The 14356-nt window shown below is 41.4% G+C and overlaps 1 protein-coding gene across 2 annotated transcripts in view; it reads left to right on the top strand.

Annotated features, from left to right (window-relative positions):
• The first annotated feature begins 6147 nt into the window (after nt 1–6147).
• Nucleotides 6148–14356, top strand: part of scube3 (signal peptide, CUB domain, EGF-like 3) — a 75683-nt gene continuing 67474 nt past the window's right edge. Inside the window, exon 1 of one of the 2 annotated variants that reach the window (XM_085444994.1) lies at nt 6148–6544. In XM_085444994.1, coding sequence (XP_085301120.1) covers nt 6445–6544 — 100 coding nt within the window. In that variant the 5' untranslated portion in view covers nt 6148–6444. The remainder of the gene's footprint in view (nt 6545–14356) is intronic. The other variant, XM_085444995.1, reaches the window with a different exon arrangement.

The following is a 14356-nucleotide window of genomic DNA, read 5'->3' on the forward strand; positions in this document are numbered from 1 at the left end:
GCGAACACCTGTCCATCATACTACAGCAGTAATGTTCAAACTGTGGGGCACAGGAGAGTCGAAGGGGGCAGCGATACGTTTAGCACTTGCATGTGACACACAGCTCTATGCTGAAGTACCAAACTTCAGAATGTACAAGACTTCAGTTACCTATCACGATGTCCATGTGTGCTCTTAAAAAAATACCCACATAACAACTGGCTTGAGTATTGTACATTTTTGTGTTTTCTTCAGTGTAAAAACAATCCTGTGATATTTTTCTGAACATTCATGGGTGCACTGCAGTCAGGGATAATGTATTCTTTCAGTTTATATCAAATTATGCAAAGCATAGTTCTAAAATTTGGATGCAAAAAAAAGAAAAAAAAGAATGATAATTATCCAAAATTTTCAATATATAATTTTAGAGTGTGTTTATATCACTGTAACACTGAGACAATCTTTGTTTTCTGAAATCCTGGAGGACGTTTTAGCTGTCATAGCAGGAGGAGCACAAGTTTGGTAGTGATTGTTGGATCCACTAAAGAGAGGATCTACTAGTGTGTGTACATGTGTGTACGCATACTAGGACATTTAATAAAACTGACTCTTCATTAATCATATTTATTCCTTCTGCTCTGACGAGTCAAAACCTCACGTTTGTATTACTTTCTCACTTTGAAACCTGCAGCCACTAGAGTGCAGTCTAGATTCATATGTGGGTAGAACCGCAACCGCTTACGCCATATATCCATAATGGCAGAGGGCCATATGTTGCTGTTGCACATTTGAATTTGTGCACAGATGCGATTGATTTTTCTCTCCTTTTATTTCTCAAATAAACTGCACACAGAAAAAGTGCTTAATTAAATATTTCGATTTAAAAAAATATGGAGTAAAGTGAAAACGGATCAGTTTCTCTGTGTACCATTCACTTTTGTAATAACGGTTGTCTTTTGTTTATTTGCTTTTTATATGTATCCTTGAAAAGCCCTCTAACTGCATTTATGGATGAGATTAGACTATCCCACCAGATAATCTGACATTATGGCACATCAGTGAGGATTAAAATGCATTTGCTGTAGGCCTAGACCAGGACAAAGTAAGTCTGCATCAAAGGGGGTTTCACTACCAAAAATGTGAACCAGAAAGTTCAAGTTTTAGTTTCAAGCTTAGTCATTAAAAGTGTGCGTGTGTGTTTGTGTACGTATGTGGGAGGAGGATTCAGTTTACCAATTAACTGAGCTATTCAATCTCACTAACAATGCTTTTCTGTGGAAAATTGGACCTGTTGCATCTTAGATGTTTTGTCTTTCTTCGGGGTAACATGGCGGTGCGGTGGTTAGCACTGTCTCTACCATTGCTTCTCGGTTTAGATTGCTTAGGCGCCTGAGGTCTTCTTGTGTAGAGCTGCCTGTTCCCTCTGTGCCTCATTTGATTGCTTTAACTGATTATTTGGCCATAAATATGGATAAACCCTTTTTTCTTTAAGGGGAACAAAAACACTTTTGGTGGCAGCTGTAACCATGGGTTTTATCTTTGCAACAACATCCCGTTATCTTTTCTTTTTTCTTCTAGACAAAATGATTCATTCGAAATGATTCATGTCAGAGTATTAGCAAATAGTGGGAGAAATGAATGGAGCTGATTTGCGGGAAGTTTTTACTCATCAACATTTCAGCCTGAAACAGTTTAAAGGAGAATTGAAGTTTGATATTTTACCAGTTATACATGGAGTAAAATCTCAAAGGTTTAGTTATATTTTTTATTTTATGATGCATAGATGAGCTAAATCTCCACAAAGCTCCTTGTAGACACTCCCTGGTGTAAGTGGTTGGAGCAGGTAGGCGTAGCTGTTGCACTATCTGGCTAGACAGTGAGCTCATGGGACTTCCCCACCACCCTGGACCTGTTCTGTACTTACCTTCTTTCATAGTGTCTGAAAGTTGTGGCCAAAATCCTCATCCCTTTCTCAGTATATGAGCAAACTATTGAGGATTAGTGAAGACAAAGTGGCAAAGAGCCACTGCTGAGTGTGCTTGGGTTTAAGCATGCCCAGCCCAGTTCTGTGTCATCAAAAGAGTTTACTTAAAATTCATGGTTATTATGGCTCCTCTGTTTGGGTGTGTGTGCTTTCAGATAGCCACTAAGCACAGTGATACAATTCAGTTGTATAATGATGGCTGATACTTTGAAAGATGCAGGCATAGAAAGGATTACATTTAGGACCATAACAGGACCAAATCTTCCACTCTGTCTCATTTGATCATGATGAGTCCACTTGATTATAGGTATTCACAGACACTCAGACGCAGGAGATACAGAACGAGCACCCTCTTGTATCTCCCCTAGTACCCGCACTATGCTCATGCAGCTAACAAGCTGTTTGTATCTTGCTTACCTCCCTGCTGCAACAACAATAAGACTCGGGCAATATCACTAGGACTCTCACTTGAAAGGTAACCAAGCCTTCATGACTCGGGGCCTGACAGCAAGGTGATGATAACTCTCATTAGTAGCTCATTTTCTGTGGTGTGTTGTTACAAATGCAACATAGCTTCGCTGATTACTCTTCTTCGAGGAGACGTGGTATTCGATAGGGACGAATAAGTCTTTCAGCTGGTCAGGGTGACTATGTGAAATCTGTGTTTGTTCTGACTCGATTAGTGTATTTCCTTCTTCACTCTCCCTCTCTTGCTCCCTGTTTTTGCCAGTGACTGAGGCTGTGGTCAGGAGGCATTCCTGGGGCAAGCCCACAGCATTCGCTGGGATGCCTGTACTAAAGTGTGGAACTCAGCAAGCCACTCGGCTCCCCTGTGGTGCTGGCATGGTGAGTACCAAGGCATCCTGCTGGGCCTGTGGTAGTGTTGGTAACCTAGCATAAGGAGGAGGTAAAAAAAAATATGAACAAAGCGGAAAAAGTTCTGCACTCCAAGCTGTGACATATTCACACGTAATTCTTTAAGACAATTGGGAGCATAAATGTCGAACTGGAAGAAAGTAAATGAGGTGATGTGCCCCTGTGTATGACCATCTGGAAGAACACATTAGGCTCTCTGCAGGGCCTCTAACTCCACAGTTCATTAGCATGCAGTATAGTAAAGGGGTGGCCCACAGTTGCCTCCCAACATGCATCCATGTCGCATTTATCTTACAGAAACAGCTGTTGGAATATTGTCTGACTTTGATATTTTGGAGCCAAAATGTAGGTTTTACCAACACTGTCTTAAAACAACTGGTTTCTGCATATTTTTTGCCCTCTAATTTCTGAGAAGTGGATATTTTGGAGTTGCAAGGTGAGAACAGCTTGAACAGCTGTTGTTAAATTGTGTTGATGTGTTGTGTCTCTGACAATCATGCATTTTTCATATAGTGCCAAACAGCAACTTGCCTCAGATCTTTCAAAGGACATTACAAAAAGATATTGCCTTCAGATTAAAAAAAAGAAAGATTCAGGGGGGAAAATGGTGCTGCTCATTCACTGCAGAACAAGTCGGAGCAAGTTGTGGTCAGCCGCTCTGCAGCAAATCTCTTGAACATGTTGCATAAAGACCGTCTCAGTCTTGGTGAAACACAGCTCAATTGGTCTCATTATCTATGAAAGATCCTTACAGATCTCTTGACACCTTCTTCTTCTTCTTCTTCTTCTTCTTCTTCACCTTCTCCACTCTCCCACTTTTCTTTACCCAGTATGAAGCCAAAGTCCTTTTTGTGACAAGAATCATAAATTAAACATGGCCTGGGTTTCCCTTGTGTGTCTGTTGTTGTAAAAATAGCTCGGTCTGGTGCTGAGTGTAGTGCCTGTGCACAAACCTCTGCCTTTAATGAAGTGTTGCCATGAAAAGTGTACTGATCCACCAGTGTGACTTGTGCATGGGCTCTGTGGCAACCATGTGCTGACTTTCTCAAACTCCCTATGTGACTCTGAGCTCATTTGGTTATACAAGTGCTCACAATTACCCAGAGATTTGGACACGGGGACATGGGATATTTCCATATCCCTGACGGATGTTATTTTAATTACACTGAACTGCTTGACTTTGAGCTGTGGATTTACATGTTTTTTCTTCTTCTGTGGATGCAAAGCGGGATCCTCGGAAGGTTATTCTGTTGCACTGAATCTCTTAGTTATTGAGTCCCCTAGTCTCTGGTGAAATGTGGGGTAGCATGGGAATCCACACTAAAAGACATTGTTTATGAAATTTCTTGTCTCTGAATCCAAAATAATGAATATTTCACTGGTAATTTTTAAAATAGAGATAGACAGAGATAATGCACAGTATAATGAGTAATAATCCTCTCTCCTCCTTTCTGCCCTCAACCCCATCATAATGTGTGTGTCTGCATCATCTGAAGAAAGCAGAGTTGTTATCTGCAATCAGCCTCATTGTGATGCCCTAATTATATTTGATTGAGAAAAAGAAATTACACATGGGAGCAGGCGTGATGATTACAGTGTTGGATCTGCTCGCACAGCGAAATGCAAACGTAAATGCATCGACACAGCTGGTTAATTTAAGTGATAATGCAGAAGGAGGTAGCAGGTGTGGGGATACAGATGTGTTTCCTTCGCTGCACACTTGCTGGAAACAAATGCTTCATATGTCATTGCTGGTGAAATGTGGCACAGTAGCTCAGTGGGTTGTGATAGCGATGATATGAAAAAGGCCTGTTCTGATTCATGTAACTCCTCAAGCCTCATTTCTCTTCAGGTCTTGGGGGTAATGGTGTGGACAGAGTGACTCATGATCTGCAGAAATGGCTGATGGCTGTTCATCTTCAACCCCCGAATTTAACTTCAAAAGTTTTAACATGCTGAAGCTGTCTCATCTTTATTTGGTTCAAGGAAATGCTGCCTTCTAATGTTTTTCCCTCTAACACATGCTTCACAAATACCTCAGTGAATCTCAGTATTACTGATTTCTGTCACTAGACAGGGCTTGCTTATTCAAAGCCGGGAGGGGGAAAAATCTCTGAGAGAAATGTGGCAGTTGAGCTAATCTCCTGCAGGAAAAGACAAACTGGTAATGTGGTGTTGGTTAAGGTTTTGGAACCAGATGACTCGAGATATAATTTCTATCCTGTTTTTCCCCAATATACCAGATGATTTTCATAAAGCTTTCACAAATTTTCCTGTAAACAAATACCAATTGTAAGCTATCATACCTGAGGAACTGTTTCATCTCGAACTGTATTTTTAACAGCTGGTGTAGCTTAATCGTTCAACATAACCATCTACGCGGTTTTATTAAAGTAATATTTTATGAGATTCACAGGTTCACTCGGAAGTTCTTCAAACAGGTCCAGCTCCAGCTTAAAAAAGGACATGAAATTGCTTAAGGCCCTCAATTGACCTTGGAATAAGGATGTTACTCAAGAAAGTCAATTGAAACTTGGAAAAAAAAAAACAATATTCAGTTTCCAATTTTCAAAGAAGTTTTGCAATTTTGTCTGTGATGTAAACCTTGAACTCAATTCAGTGCCGAGATGGGATAAAGAATATCAAATAATTTTGTTAAGAGTGCTGTAGAATATTCAGTGTTTTAGTCTCGATTGGACTATTTCTAAATGCCAACAAGTGCTCTCGGTAAAATCGTTAAACGACAACTATAATCTTTTATCAGCACAGCAGACGAGATCACGTCGATGCTGCACACATGATCGGTAAATAAGCGTTTATTGGTTTGTTTGAGAGACTAGATGGGCTGTACAGTCTGCTGGATAAGAACAAAAATGCAATCTCCGGTCTATTACTTTTTCCATCTGAGTCTTTTATAAATCCATCCGCCCTCTTGTCCCCTTTAAGGCGATGATTTTACCACGCTGCCGTGACGGCAACTTTCTTTCTTTCCCCCCCTTTTTTTGCGCAGGTGGCAGCAGCCAGGTGACCTGTGAGCCCCACTCTCAGTGCACACGGCAAAACTTGTCCACCTTGAGCTCAGCCAACACCTGTGTGTAAATTCCTGCACAACAAAAAAAAAGAAAAAAGGAACGAAGCACTGAGAGCCAGTCAGGAAAGAGAAGGAGCAGCAAGAGGAGTCCGGAGCGCAGCACGGACGCTCCTTATTCTCTCCTCCCCCTTCAGACCCCGCCACTGCACTCCATCTCTCCATTTCTCCTTCATTCCCCCTCTCTCTCCCCCGCTCTCTCTCTCCCTCTCTCTCTCTCTCTCTCTCTCTCTCTCTCTCTCTCTCTCTCTCACCCTTTCTTAAATTGACATCGGTCTGGCTCGAAACATGATAACAGAAAAGCCTTCCTCCGCTCCGCGTTGTCGGGCTGTCCTCAACCCCGATCACTTGAAACTCAAATGAGCAGGCGTTAAAAGGGGAAAAAAGGATCGCATAGTGTCCTGTCAGGGGGTGCTCACAGGGAATAACAACAGCACACGCACACACACCCTCGTATGTGTTCTTGCGCATCGTAGATCTTAGAAAGTGCTTGTGTTAAACTACAGTGAAAGTTAACATGTATATGCACGCTTTGATACGCGCGAGCCTTGGATTTGTAGGTTTCTGCCTGGTCGCCTTTGTCCAACAGTCAGCTTCAGGAAGTAAAACCACTCAAGGTAAGTTTTTTGTGCCTTCTTTTCACCTCGAAATACCTCCTATTTTGAGTGAATTGGTTGAATGTCGGAGTGCCTAATTAATAGATTTATTGCATGCCTTTGGAAAGATCCAAACGTGTGCCTAAATAAATGCGTGTTAAAACAAAGTTTAAAGTAGAATACTTTGAAATTTAATGAGCAGAAGTGAAGTTTTTCTTTTTTTTCTCCAGACTTTGATCCATCTATTATTCTCTGTTTGATTCAAGCAGATGCCGTCTGTTGATTCAGCGGCTTATTTTGCAATCATTTGACTGCTTTTCTCTTGTGTCAGTGTGCTCAGTTGCATATATTTGCGTAGACCTGCCAAGACAAATAGTGGAAACATAATAAGGCTTAAATTAAGTTTCGCTGAACGCTCGCTGTTGTCAGAAAAACAGTTGCTTTTGATCTTCAAACAGCATTAGCAGTGCCAACAGTTATGTTTCATTTCTAATCTTGCAGGTAGTTGTGGTGAGGCTACTGGGAGGTATTTGTCACAGTCCAGACAAGTATTTGACACTGGCCTGTAACACACACACATACACATGGAGGAGTCTCTGTCAGACACTGCAGCTACAGTGTTGTCCTGCCCAGCCGGCTGCCCTCTTGCTCTCTTTTCTTGTGAGAATTTATTCACAGCAGACAGGAACAGTCTGAATCAAAAAGTCTGGCACCTTGCAGGAACAAGGCAGACATGGTGTTATACACTAAATTTCTGATCCACTCAGCCTTCTCCTCAAGGTTTTCATCACCTAATTTTCCCACAATGCAAATGCCAAGCCAGAGCTGCCAGAAGTATTTGCATGCAAAGACACATCATGGTTTCTGTGTGAGTGTTGATTGTGGTCGGAGATGTTTTGCACTCACAAAAAGACATCTCTCGGGCGGTCGACAAGGCAAAAAGAGAAAGGGGGTGGGTGACTATTTTGCATCCTGGGTGGTCTGCCCCCACTTGTGGGAAAACTCAATATTTACATTTTGCAATTAGAACTACTTTTTTCTCACTTTATTTTCCACAACATCGATTACACACTTCCTTGTGCTGTGGAATGCTGCTGTATGAGAGCTGGTCTGTAATGGCATGCACCTGTTTGTTGGTCATCGAGTGAAACGCAGTGACCACTTGATGGGTTTCTCCTCCAGTTCCTGTTTATCAGTGCAGCTCTGCAGTGACATATTATTTGCGTTTAGCTCTGTCGCTATTTGTGATCATTTTTTGTGCTGAAGTGAAAATAAATATTGTGTTTGGTGTTGGTGGCAACTCTGTGGCACTGTTCAGTCTGCAAGCTGGGAACAATTTTGAAAAATGAAGAAACTGAGATGAACAATGATTGGGGGGAAGAGCATCATTTGTCAGCTCAATATTTATTCAAGACAGATGTTGTCTTTCATCAGTGTCAGTCTAATCATGGCACTGTGTTTTAGGCATCAGTCATTACTCTGGGGGGAAAAAAAGTGAAAGGGAAGATTTGAGGATGTGGTGGAGAGAATGACAACGAAGGGGGAAAAATGAGACCAGGGGAAACGGGAGAGATTAAATGTGCAGAGAGAAGACTGGGAGAGAGGAGGTTTCTTAGTGAGCGAGCAGCAACAAGCGAGAAAAAGAGAACGAAAAGTGGGGAGCCGTAGACGTCATGGCAAATCACTTTCCCTTGAACAGAGTCAGGAGCTCTTTGCTAATGCAGCGGCACCAAGGCAACGGTTGGTGTGGGGCTGACATGCTGCTGTTGCTGGCTGTGTTGGTGTAACCTCTGCTCCGGTGCCTGGGGGTCTAAAGACGCAGGGCTGCCCAAGCAGGGAGGAAGGCCACATGCAGGCCCTGACACACTGTGGGAACCGAGCAGCCTTGGCAATATGAGGCCCAAGTCATGGGGTGGCTTACCTAGAGGTGCTGCCTGAGTCTACACGATGAGCAAGATGGAAGGGTAGCAGAAATCCCCCAGCTTGCTCGCTTGCCCCTTTCCTTTTTCACACAACTCTTGCTTTGTTTGCTTTGTCCTCGCTTCCTTTCCTTTGCACTTAATGAAGTGGCTGTGCTTTTTCTCTGTCACCCAGAAGCAACGACTGCATTACACTGACCATATCAGAAAGCTCCCTGTCAGCCAGTGTGCTAATTATATTTTTGAAACAACAAAAAAAAAAAGATGTGCACAGCTACCCTCTGCCCCCTTCGCCCCTTCCTCCCATCCTGTCCAGCCCACTTTTGTTACTTGATGGAAGGTTGAATGTGCTGCAGGTCTGGGTAAGCTTGCAAATGTCAGTGCATGTATATGCGCAACTGGGATGGAGACAGTATATGGGCTGTGTCAGTGCATGGTAATTTGTACAAGTCTTTGAAACTGTATGTGAAGCCACATGAAAGAACCATTTAAATGGAGCTTTTATTTCTGCCTACCCCTTTGGCCTTGAACTTCTCTTAGAGTTTGCTGTTTAGCAGAAAGGAAAAAGGGGGAGAAAAAGACAAGCGGACAGAGACTGTGGCGCTGTCTCCTATGAACGTGGCCAGTCATTTGGCTTCAGCGTTTTGACACCACGGTGGCATTTCTCTTTCATCATCTTCACTCTTATTTCTTAGGCTGCATGGTTTCTGTATTGCCCCAGAGTCCTTACGAGCTCCTGCAGTGGTATTTGTTGGGTGGTTACGCTTAGCCCCTCAGAGACTGGATGTGCCTTAAAACAAGTATGCACAAAAGTCCCTATTTGTGTGCCAAGGTGCTGAGCACAATTTTTGGCAAAGTAATTTTTAACAGCCTGCGACTAGACTATGTATTCAGGTCAACTACGAAGAAAATACTTTTTTTTTTCTGTTCTGACTGAGGTTCTTTGTGGGTTTTTTTTTTTTTTTTTTTAAATGAATAAAGGACATTGGAATATGAGTCACTTGCTGACTAATTTATCAATCGCTAATTTATCCTACCTGCTTATTAGCAAGCCCGGTGAAAGCAGACGAGCTTCTAAGCTTTAAACATCTTCCTTTTCCTAAGCAAAAATACTCTGGTGCTGATAAGAGCCGAGCTTGTCTCAGTCTGTCTCCTCACTCTCTGCAACAGGCATGCAGTGTCAGATAGTTGTGTTCTTATTATGATCAGAGACTCTGAGGCACGTTGAGCCTCGGGGTAGCCCTCGGTCATTCGCTGATGAGTGGGTGGAGGGGACCAATCCGGCTTCACTGTACCACTCAGCAGACACACTCGCAATGCATCTGCCTGACAAGTGGTGCTCCAATACCACTATACATGTTGTTACAGAGCAGCCGAGAGAGCAGAGAGATTATTATCTTGGCATTACTTGAGTGGTGAAAACTCCTGATAACAATTCTGTCCAAGAGCAATGCAGTATGAATAACAAAATTGACTTTGATCTGTGGGTGAATGTCTATGACTGCGATGAGTGATTTTTAGACTGGATATTAATGATTGCACTTAAAAGGCAAAAGTGCTTTCACTTACAAAAATGAGAATCCATTATAGCCGGGGAATCGCTTAAAAACTGGGAACAGATCAGCCTTTTATTGTGTCTAGTTTTTCTAATTCCCTGGTTTCTTTGTGGCCAAGATGTCGCTTGATACAAACATTTTGGGGGCAAGTTGGCTGCAGAGTGAGTGCCATATTTACAGACACACATAAAGTCAAAGCTGTCTGGCCCAAGCTGCGACCCGAGGTGATTCAGCGGGGCTTCGTTCTGGACAGTTGCTCACTTTCATCCTGGCTGATGGAATATAAAAGCAAGACATTTTTCAGTCTGCAACAGAGTGTCAAAGATTCTCACCTTAAGAAATCAGACTTTCCCTCTCAAGGAGACTTTTTATGTGCTTTTAATCAGTCTGTTTCCCTTGGTAATTATTTTTTATAATGAACTGCATATTTGCCAGGGTGTGCTTCTTTGTTAAAATGGTGAAGAATATTTCCCTGTTAGCTGTGTTTCTGTTCAGAAAAAATAAGAAGTTAGCTGCTTCACATGTAGGATTCTAATTCACAATTAAAAGGTGGGGTATACTGGGAAGCACCCTTATTTCTTTTGGATAGTTGGATCCCATTTTCATACCTATATGTTAAATATAAGGCTACATCTGAATACTTGTTGCCTTTGCTTAGCACAACGTTGTAGTTCAGCTGTCAGATGATGATGATAATGACTTTTATTTCAGTCATTATTTATAGTTTTTCAACAACCAAAATGTCCATAAAAATAAGTGACATCAATGAAAAATTATATTCCATCTACCTTTTTATAATATATTTTTTCTTCACAGAATATTCTAAACCTTAACACTTTCACCAATTTATATGAGACCAAAGCAAACAAAAGGCAATAATAATAATAATAATAATAAAAATAAAAAAAACCTAAGAGAAAAACAAATGTTGGTAGTGACCACTCCTATACATACACTGATTGACCTTTCTCAGAGACATATAAGTGGGGTTGGGCATCGTTCACGCAGTGGTGCATTTTTCTTTGTCCTGTCTTCTCCTAGAAAATAAGTCCATACTTCTTAAATGAAAAATATTGTAATTTGTCACATTTTACAAACCATATCAGGTGCCCTGGTCTCTGTGTGACAGCGTCTGTTGACATCACTGTTGCAGTACTGTTTAATATTATAGTATGCAATGTTACGGTCTTATTGGTAGTGGTGGGCTGTCAATCTCACATGATGTATTTGTTTCCTGTAAATAGCATGCATGATAAGAAATGCAGTGCAAAAATGCCAACACAATGAAAACGAGCTCAGTTACTTTGACAAAACCTGCCCAACTACCTAATTATCTGAAGATGATGTCGATGAAGCTGCCGATGATGTACTAAAAGTTTCATCATCATCATCATCATCGTCCTTGGATTTACTGTTTCATAATATTTCATAATGTTAGCTCTGGGTCCTTTCAGGCTATAGGATATACTCTTCAGCTTGTAGATGTATATATTTTTTTAATATCTGACCAGGAGTTTCCTCAGAATTGATATGCTGACATGGCCAGCTTTGCATTTTGCAAAGTGAGTGTTGCAGAGAGCATTGCCAATGTCTCGGTCGAGTTTTGAAAAGCATAGCTGCACCAAAACCTATTTTCAGCCACTGCTGCCATTGCCCTGTGTATTTGGACTATATGATGAGACTATATGTTTCATCATATAGTCTCGCTCTCATTCCTTATCTGCTCTGGTAAAAAATTTGGCACTGACTGATTTGCCATTATAAGAAAAATGTAACAGAACACAATGAAGAAACAGACGTTTGCATCAACAGTTTATCCAGTGGATCTAACTTTATACTGTAATGTGAGGACTGACTGCAGCACAAACCAGATGTGGTGCGATGTGTGGTCAAGTGAAGTTGATATTTGGTGAAATAAGATGTGTGAAAATGAATAAAAAAATCATTATATACTTCCAAATGTAGGAGCGCGTAAAGACTCTGACAAAAATGGCTGCACAGATTAAGATCATGGCAAAAGTATGCTCATAATTTTTGCTTTTAATCAAGTTTGTACCCACTTATGTTTGTTAAACTGCCTTCTATCATCATTGAATTTACATGTATATTATGAATGGTTACTCTTTTTGTGGATGTTATAGGCAGTATGAATGTCAGGTCACAGAACCACAAAACCATAACCTGTAGACACTGCAGATTCTCTGTTGCTGCCCAGGGGAACCCATCAGCTACTGAAGCCCCTCTGTCAAAGCACCTTTTCTGCCTTCCTCGAGCAGAAAATCACTTTATCAGCAGCTGGTGAGGCCCTTGTGAGCACCATTTGTCCCCTAATTTCAAATGGTTGCAGGGCTGACAAAGCTATAGATTTCAGGTACAATAGAGGATGGGGAAAAATGTGGTTGAAATCTCCCAAACTTTTGAGGGTAATGGCTTTGTATGCCACACCAGTGTCCGCTGGTATAAAAGAAACATTCTAACCCTCACACTCAGGAGTACAGAGCGCTGTGCTTGTTTGAGGCTTGTTTATTTATCAAGGCTTTAATTTGAACAATATGTTCCAAATGAGCCCTGTGATGCTTCTCTCAACTGTGGCATTGTGGTTAAAATTAGAAAGCTCCCTCTCCTGCTCCCTATCTCTTCCCCTTGCTCCCTCTCACCCTGTCGCTGGCCTTTGTTCTCTGTGCTGACAACATCCCCGTTGGTTTCGGGGGAGGATTGAGTCAGCGCTGACGGTATTCTGACCCCCCGAGTCTTTGACTCACCTCTAGAGCCCCCTTCACAAGTGCTGATGGCTCACTGAGGAACCTCAGTATCGTCCCTGAGCCAGCTGCAGCGACTCTTATATCATTAATCCACTAACCTCCCAGAGCCCACATTTGTTTTTCTGTTCCATTACTCACTGATTGGGGACTCGAGGATTCAGGAGAAGATATCAGAGGGCCTGTCATCTCTGTGTCTGTAACGCTACACTGTCCTTTCTCAGCTTTCACCCTCTTCTGGGTTCCCTCCTGCGACCCCTGAGCTCAATAATGGGGCTGCGTCTGTCTTTGAAAGTTTGGCGGGGTCAGGGAGGGACGTCATTAGGCTGGTCTGCGGTGGTCAGCGTTGTCGAGGGGGGTTGGGGGTTAGAGAGAGCCTTGTTTACAGACTGTGTGTGTTTACATTCCTGATGGTGAGCGCCAGCTTTAGAGACTGCTGGAAGTTAAAGGAAATGCTCTTATTCTGCTTAGTAATGGAAAAATCCAACCCAATACATCAAGGAATCCAAATGAAAAAAGGTTATTTATTTCTGGCCAGTGCATTCTGGGTAGAAAGGGGGATGACTTCACTGATGAATGTGAGACTTCCTAAATGAACAGAGGCATGGGAAAAACCATATGACCCACTGAAGTATTTAGTCACCTCCGGTGAACTCTAGATATAAATTTATTGCAGACCCTGATAGTGTATACTGTTCTTTGTGGCTTAATCACTGCACTATCAATCAAAGAGGCATCTAAGATTTTCACTGTCAGTTAATCTATCAGTTATCTCTTCTATTTATCATTCGGTCTATAAAATGTCAACAAATTGCAAAAAATGCAGAGGAGCTTAATTTGTGTAACCAGTAGTACAAACTCCAAAGACATAGAAGAGGAAGAAAGCAGGAACTGTAAATTCTTTACATTTAAAAGTTAAAATAAGTTGTTTCATTACTTTAGTTTGTTGTTGATTAACTTGCAATTACTCAACTAATCATTGGAGCTTTATAGTGCTTCAGTCCTTTTAGTGTAGTGTTCTTGCTGGTGCCACAACAAACCATTATTATAGCCCCAAGAATCTTGATTTGTATTTCCAATTAAATGAGGCCATAGCTGAATAATCACATGTATAATAATGACATGGGCAGGTTTTTGATGGGATTTTGCTGTAATTTTGTAGCGACTGAGTGTTAGATGGTAGAAATGTTGATTTATATTATGTTTTTCTAAAGTGATATTGCAGGAGTTGCCACACAAAGTGCAGTGCTTCACTGATCAGTAACTGTTATGATTATGATTTAATCTAAACCAAAAAAAAGAAAATAAAGTGAATATGCTTAAAAAAAACAGGTATGCTCTCATCTATCATTTTGCAAGGCTGCAGTTGAGTAAATATGTGGTGGCTTTAATAAATAGTTGGTGGGTTTTAATGATTACATTTCAGTTGTTTTTTCTGTTTTTAAATTTTGTCTCACAAAGCAGAAATACCATCTTTTTACACGTGAGCATTTAGAGCTTATCGTGTTAATCTCACATTTGTGTTTGGACTATTGGCCTGATTTAAAAACTGTGGGTGTATTTGATTTTAAAAACTTTGTCTGACCTTTCATGACCAGA

Source organism: Copadichromis virginalis, linkage group LG20 (assembly GCF_057382275.1).
Source record: "Copadichromis virginalis isolate Kocher_CV1m ecotype Utaka linkage group LG20, C_Virginalis_male_GT1.1, whole genome shotgun sequence".
NCBI classification, from domain to species: Eukaryota; Metazoa; Chordata; class Actinopteri; order Cichliformes; family Cichlidae; genus Copadichromis; species Copadichromis virginalis.